This window comes from Notothenia coriiceps, unplaced genomic scaffold, assembly GCF_000735185.1.
Source record: "Notothenia coriiceps isolate Sejong01 unplaced genomic scaffold, NC01 NC01_scaffold00037244, whole genome shotgun sequence".
NCBI lineage: Eukaryota > Metazoa > Chordata > Actinopteri > Perciformes > Nototheniidae > Notothenia > Notothenia coriiceps.
Genome location: NW_011369945.1, coordinates 2,595,484 through 2,603,256, shown reverse-complemented (window position 1 = coordinate 2,603,256; position 7,773 = coordinate 2,595,484). Strand labels below are relative to the sequence as shown.

At 42.8% G+C, this 7,773-nt stretch overlaps 1 protein-coding gene across 1 annotated transcript in view; it reads left to right on the top strand.

Annotated features, from left to right (window-relative positions):
• LOC104965185 (neural cell adhesion molecule L1-like protein) overlaps positions 1–7,165 on the top strand; it is a 7,416-nt gene extending 251 nt beyond the window's left edge. Inside the window, exons 2-9 of the mRNA XM_010794144.1 lie at positions 868–992; positions 1,330–1,431; positions 2,657–2,854; positions 4,341–4,411; positions 5,128–5,350; positions 6,367–6,482; positions 6,657–6,861; positions 6,999–7,165. Coding sequence (XP_010792446.1) covers positions 868–992; positions 1,330–1,431; positions 2,657–2,854; positions 4,341–4,411; positions 5,128–5,350; positions 6,367–6,482; positions 6,657–6,861; positions 6,999–7,165 — 1,207 coding nt within the window. The remainder of the gene's footprint in view (positions 1–867; positions 993–1,329; positions 1,432–2,656; positions 2,855–4,340; positions 4,412–5,127; positions 5,351–6,366; positions 6,483–6,656; positions 6,862–6,998) is intronic.
• The last annotated feature ends 608 nt before the right edge of the window (positions 7,166–7,773 follow it).

The window sequence follows — 7,773 nt, the reverse complement described above, 5'->3', positions numbered from 1 at the left end:
TGTCATCTGTTGAAGCCGTGGCGCTGTAAGAAGCACGACCAATCATCTGAGCCGGCCCGGCTAAAATGACTGGATGGCCTACCTGCCTGTCAGCCTTCTATCTCGTGCCCTCATTGGTCATGTGTGTGTTGGAGGAGGGGCTCTGTAAGGAAGTGGCAGTGTATTTTCAAATTCTAGCGCACTCAAGCTGGTTTCTCCAAAATTACCTACCCCACCTTCAAGACAACAACTCCCATAAGCCCACTCTACTTCAGAATGCCTGAAAACTCCTCCTTTTATCATTTGATGTTTACGGGACCCTTTGTGTCAGAAAATCGCATACTGTGTGTTCGGTTTTACTCCCACCGAAAGGGTTGGACAACACGGGGCGTGACCACTCAGCCTTAGTTTAGGATTTTATTCTTGAAGTTAGTTTCAAAGTTGACTTCCTCCATACAAAGTTAGCTTTTTCTTCTTACAAATCCATTTTAAGTTAGGTTATCAACCTAAGAGAATTATAAACAAATTAAAAGCATATACAACAAAAGTCTATCATCATAAACACATATTTAAACCAAACTCACCGGCTGCCCGTGTGCCCTGTGGCTGATCAAAACATGACTGACAAACATTTCAGTGGCCCTTTTTAAGATGGCTGACGGTCCCTCATCAAATGAGTCCCAAGGGAAACAAAATATTGGAACCAAGGTTCCCTCCCAACTGAAACCTATTTTGCATGACAATCTGCACAACTAAACCAGTATATTAATGCTTCATGATTTAAATAAATAAATAGAAAATAAATGAATAAACAACCAAAATTAACTCCACACTGTGTGTTTAATCCCAGCTTGTTTTAATATCCTGTCTCTATCATTCCTTCCACAGATACTTTGTGGAGAATGGAGTCCTTCAGATCACCAATGTGAGCCACAGGGACCAGGGTCTCTTCACCTGCGTGGCCAGGACCCCGGTGGACCGAGACACCGCCTCAGCGCTGCTCATGGTGTTAGGTGAGCTCACATAAGAACAATATCTGTGCTCCGGGGCCACGGAATCACAGACCCACGGTGCTACATTTATGTATGAGACATTCATAAAAGGATCGATATGTCAGGAAGCCAAAGCGGAGCATGAACATGCACACCGTGGCTTTATTAGCCCGCTGTCTGACAATCGCCCTTTTGAGATATATTTGACATTGTAATGTCCGGAAGAACCAGCGGCAGCGATGCAGCTCGTTCCACATCCTCTGGCTCCGAGTCGATTGAACATTTGTTACCACGTTTTCTTTAGCTGCAGAAATGTGTTTGTGATTTCTTAACGCCGTGTTGTTGTGATTGTTTTTAGATGTCCCCGATGCTCCTGAGTACTTGGTACTGTCGGACCACAAGAGCAGGAGTGTGAAACTGAAATGGATCCCCGGGGACGATCACAACAGCTCCACCACAGGTAAAGGTGTCATACATACAGTCCACTGAATATAGTGCCTTCTCACTGAAATGTTTCGAAATGTTTTGAAGTGGGGTTGTATAAGGGACTTATCCATAGTCAATGTGGAAGGTTCCCAGAAGGCATTTACTGCAGTGGAAAAGGGACAGCAGCAAAATGTATTTTAGCTAAAAGTAAAAAAAGGCCCCGCCCAAAACGTTCTGTTGAAGTTTGGATTAGGTTAAATAGGCATCTGCCAATTAGAAGATTGGGCGATTCGGTCCCCAGCCAACGTGATGTCACTGGTTTGATCCCAAGCCCCTGCATTCAATGTCCTTGGGTAAGATACTTAACACCAAATTGCTCAAGTTGGCACGTCTAAGGTATCAAAGTGTAAGTCATCTGCTTTGGTTGAAAGTGTGAGCAAAATGGCGTGTAATGTACGCTTAGTTTAGAACATTATCACCGCTTTAGTTTACCCAGAAACGGATACATCACATTTCCGACAGGAATCAGAAGCTGTTATTTAAGCGCTCTTCAAAGCCACCAAACTCTGGACAAAAACACTAATTCTACGTCGATGAACACAGAGCAGTTGTTGCTCTTCTACTGCTGCAATTGTTGTTCACATTCTAGTATGTTTCTGTTATGGTGTGATTATTGTGATTCTGGAATAACACGATCTTAACCAATCAACACCAGACCCCCTGTGTTCCTGCAAGGCACAAATTACAGCTTTTAAAAAATTGGGTCTGTTTGCTTTGGAGAAAGCATAGATAACAGCTTCAGCTCCCGGTCGATAACGGCTGAATGACAGCAAGGGAAAGCACTGAAAATATCCAGATTTCTAAGGTTACTAAACATGTTTTGCTGCTGCTGTCCACAGCTAGTACTCCTGTCTGCTTCTCAAAATGTGCCAACCACCATCTCCTGTTGGTACTGCTCGGACAATGGATATGTACTTTATACATTTCCACTTCAAAACACCTGAACTATCCCTTTAATCTGACACAACACAGTTTTTGGGCATCATTCAGCTCGCTAATAGATTTTTTTTGATACCATCTTGTACAATATGAGTCTATTATTGATTCATCCGAGCGTGAGTTGTGATTAGTCTCCCCTCGGTATACACAGGCCCAGAGCAGAGGTTTGAGGATTCCTCCTGCACAGCTGGTGGTTAGATAAGCAGTCCTCTGGCATGGCAGTGAGGGAGCACGCTGATTGTCTTTCTGCCTGTCAACAGAGTTTATCATCGAGTACGAGGAGAGCCAGTGGGAGCCCGGAAGCTGGAAGGAGCTGCTCCGGATACCTGGGAACCACAACTCTGCCGTGGCCAAACTCCAAGGGCACGTCGACTATCGCTTCAGGGTGTCCGGAGTCAACGATATGGGGAGGGGGCGTCCCAGCGAGCCCACGGAGAGATACAAAACCCAGGCCACAGGTCTGAGGCTCTCATTGTTTTTATTATCTATTTTTTAATACAATTTAGGGGTGCAACAACTAATCGATTAAAATCGATGACCAAATTAGTTGCCAACTAATTCAGTCGTGGATTCGTTGGTGACGTCATCGCGTGTGTTTTACGCGCCGTTAAGCTCCAACGTTATCGGTCTTTTTATCGGTACTGGAGACATTTAAAAAATATATGTCATGTATTATTGCTACAAAAACATTATATCGCAGTCTTAGATTCGCCAACTCGTTTCTAATATGCAAAAAGACAAAAGAATGCGTCTGGTGTATTTTCGATCTTTCCAATCCAGACGAGATCTCTCTCTCGTCTGTGTGCGAGGGGGCGGGTCAGTTTACACACATGCAGCTGCTACATGCAGCAACACACGGCGGGGATGGCGGAGAGAAGCGCTCCGAGGTGTGGTTAAATGTTACCCGTCTTGAGGTGGTCAATGCTCCTTGCCAAGAGAGTTTAGCATGTAAGGGCGGTAACACGAGCAATTCGTCTAAACATTTAGCAAAAGTGCACCACATTCAGACGGAGGAATGCACCGGCTTCGACTGTCTTTCTAGTAGCTCTATAGCCCCATCCACGAGGAACGTTTCCACGTCAGGTGTTATGCTAGCAGCAACACAAGGAGTTAACTCCATTATACAAAACATGGGTTAATGATTAGAGGTAACTGAGTTACTTTTATTTTGTTAAAGTTTCAGCTATTCTGTTTACAGTTCTGTCATCAGATTGTTTAATACGAATTGTTAACATATTGTTGTTTCTTTTGATGTGAAACATTATTTATTTAATTTAAATAAAAAGCAATGTTAATTTTGTTCACAATTAGTTTAGTTAATTTAATAATATATGTATTTTTGAATCAAGTATTCATCTTTATTGTCTTCATTGTTAGTTTGCACATGCCTAAAACTTTTTTTTTTTGTGCAAGGCATAATAGTCCGAATAGTCGATTCATCGATTATCAAATTACTCGTTTGTTGCAGCCCTAATACAATTATAAAATAACAGTAATAAAAATCATTAGACTAAAAAATGAAAACAGTCAATAGGATCGCTTCAACACTTCAGATAACTAGGTTGAAAGCTCAACAAAAAAACAACCAGTGAATTCAGATCACTCCTTGAGTTTTACCCAGATACGTTTGTATTTATTATCTCTGGACTAGTTTCATCAAGAACAATTTTGGGAGAGGTAAATGTAAAATCAATATTGTGTGGCTTCAGCCAATTCTGAATCTTGGACCACAGTCTTTCACCGAGGCTTTCATTATTTGTCATACTTTTTGATAAGGTCCTTCAGGCCACTCGAGCTGCGCCCCTGTGAACTCTTCAAAGGACTCAGACCTGCTCCATAATTGATTCCACCCTCGTTGAAACTCTCCTCTCTCGTGCGCACATTTCACCCAAGATTTCTTCCATTAACAAAAGCGACAAAATCCATACTCCTTTTGTTCTGCAGCTCCCGACAAGAACCCTGAAAATGTCAAAATCGAAGGTCATTTGCCACATGAAATGGATATCAACTGGGAGGTAAGAAAAGGACTCTGGTCTTTTATTATTCTCTTACTGACAATTCTGTTATGTCAGCTACCTTTAAGCAGTGTATAATTCAAATCTGATACGGCTTTTGAAGTTTTGAACAAAGATGAAGTTGTATCAATGTTTCATGAGCAATTACCAATTCCTCATTTCATAATTTCATTTATTAGAAATGGCCCTCTTTTGATTTTTCTTTCTGCGATTGAGATCTTGAGAAAAGACATTTTCTGGAATCACTTTCCATTGAAATCAACTCCATTTTCTTTTATTAGAAAGAGAAAGGGAGCTATGAAAAGGGTTTATTTTCTTTTAACAAGTACAGTAATATATTCAACATTATTGAAAAAAGATGAATCACTCCTCCGACTTATCATCTGGTTGCCCTGTCGGGGTAAAGTAGTCCCCGAATCCTGCATTCATGAGCTCTCCCACTGTTAATGATATGCTTTTGTGAATAATGGCGTCCCATTCTATTCTCCACTTCTGTGAGGAGATCAATCTTTTCATCTACGTATCAAAGAAAAGCCATTCTGCTAGACCAGGTCAGCTGTTCCATTGTTTTATTAGATAATGGGATAAAACTCTGCTTTCAGTTCACTGGGCTAGATCCAATCCCCTGGAGGACATAGAAGGAGCATCTGTAACTGAAAGTCTCTATAAAGCACTTCACACCATTGCTTTATTTCTCGTACCTTTTCTCCCCTCAGCCCTTGCTACCCATTCAGCACAACGGTCCGGGTTTGGAGTACGAGGTTTTCTACAAGAGACAAGGGGTGGAGGAGGACTGGCAGAAACACACGGTGAAGAGACACTCGTTTGTGGTGACGAACACCCCCACCTTCGTGCCCTACGAGATCAAGATCCAAGCCAGGAACAATCAGGGCCGGGCCCCCGAGCCGAAGATAGTGTCCGGATACTCAGGAGAGGACTGTGAGTCGTGAGCTTTGTTCACCTAGAAACATAGTATAAAATGGCATTTAGCGTAATGTAGCTACAACTGGCATCAGAAAGAGAATTGACTTCCCCGAGAAAAACTCTCTCTTGAGGGAACTTTGGGAATTTGGCCTTTGCAGACCATTTACATGCACGAAACCCTAAAGCAGGGGTTCCCAAACTTTTCAGCCCGCGACCCCCAAAATAACAGTGCCAGAGACTGGCGACCCGGGGGGGGTGGGTGCTAGTGAATTAATTTCAGTTTTCCGCACTCTCGCGGGAGTGTCATTATTGTCTCACTAGTCCGCCCCTGAAAATGTCTATGCAAACGTGATTATTAATAATAATTTTTAAAAAATAATTATAAAAAAGATAAAACAATTTTTTTAATTTTAATTTTCCATTTTAATTTTGTAATCATCTCGCGACCCCCACTTTGGGAACCCCTGCCCTACAGTATATAACACCCTAGCACAATAGGGCCTCTTTAAGGCTGTTGTAAGGCCATATTGTGTTGCTTTTTTCAGTTGGAGAAGATCCTGGTGGATAAAACCAAACGGTGATGTGATTGTAGTTCTGAATGTGGCTCTGTCCTAGTTTTAAAAACCGTACTTTATATGATTTTATACAGAAAAATATGGTTTTAAATGTCTTGGCTTATTCTTCTGCTTAACTCAAATGGACTCGGGGAAAGAAAATATTACAGAGACTTACTGTATTTCCTGTGTTCAGCTTTCTTCTGGACTTGCCCCAAGGAAGTAAAATCAGGTCATGACTCCTCCTTATTGTGTCCTCATGTCAAACGTGGTTCTACAACCAGTATCCCACCCTTTAGACCAATAGTTGTATTAGCTTGTGTGACTGTCTGTAGAGCCCATTGATATGAACCCCAAACAGGTGCTTTTGTAAATAGATGATCCATTATATTGACAGTAGTGAATACCTAAAACTGTTTCCTCAAAGCTCTGTTTTTCCTTGACTGCAGATTCTATAACGTGTGTTGTCTTCTACAGTTCCCTCTGCTGCACCTAAGAATGTATCCGTGGAGGTGATGAACAGCTCGGTGGTCAAGGTTAGCTGGACGCGTGTACACAAGGACACGCTACACGGACATCTGGGAGGCTACAGGGTAATACCTCAAAAACAGACCTTTGCTTTTCGACACGGCTTAAAAGCAGCTGCCCTGACCTCGCTCCAAACGCTTGCTCCCCTCACCCCTCTCTGTCTCCTTTACTCGTCCAGCTGAGAGAGAAAAACAACTCATTTTGCATTCCCTCACACGTCTCTGTCCGTCTCTTTCCAGGTAAACTGGTGGCGTATGCGAAGCCTGGCCGACTTTAAGAAAAAACACGGAGACAAACAGACGCTGGTGTTCCCAGGGGACCGAAACGACGGCGTGTTGCCGGGACTGACGCCTTTCTCCGAATACAGCCTCATCGTCATGACCTTCAACGGGCGGGGCAACGGCCCGGGCAGCCATCTCCACAACTTCAAAACCCCAGAGGGAGGTAAGGATTGTGGAATAAACCGCATGGAGTGTATTGATTCACAACTACTGAAGGGAAAATCTAATAATAGCCAAGGGATCTGGGCTGCAGAGTTCGACGGCTCACTGTTTGTCTTTCGCCTTCTTTCGCCCCCACAGTCCCGGAGAAAAATCCTGTTTTCGGGGTCACGGATGTTCAGAAGCACACCGCGTCCCTGGCGTGGGCCGCGCCCTCGGAGCCTAATGGGATTCTCACCGGGTACCTCCTCGAGTATCAGCTCAGTACGTATCCCTACGCCTCACGCTCAGCTCACTTAGATAGATAGTGTCGCCCCTGTGGTTTTCACTTGTGTTTAAAAGTGTTTACATCCCTGCGTCCCTTTCCAGCCCTTGATAAACTGAGTGTAAACAAAACACTCAGGCCATATGTTTCCATTTGGAACTGCATATGAAAGACTTACAAGAGCCCCACGACAATTATATTTAGATTAAGAGAGATGTGTATTTATTTTCTCTCTTTATCACAACACACATAGAAAAGTGCACCTGCAGGTCAGACTTTATGATGACTGAAAGTGGATAGAGAATCAGAAATAGTGTCCCTGGAGCCAATACCGAGTAAGGGTTGAAATCCTAGCACATTTCAGCACAATGCACTACAGTACCATAATACAGTCGTATACATTTAATATCCAGACTGACACTTCTCCCTTCTAATATGTTCATTAAAGGGTCCCAATAGCTTCAAAGACCTGGTATATTAGCTTGTATTATCATACGGGGACTCGATGAGTTTCTGAGGGACTAGTCCCCACCTCACATGAAAGATGATGGTTTAGCAGTTATTTTGCTCTGTGTTTTTTTTGTAGGTTTTGTCCGAAGCAATTGGTTTCACATGTAATCATAATTTGACTGGTAAAATAAGATAAATAAT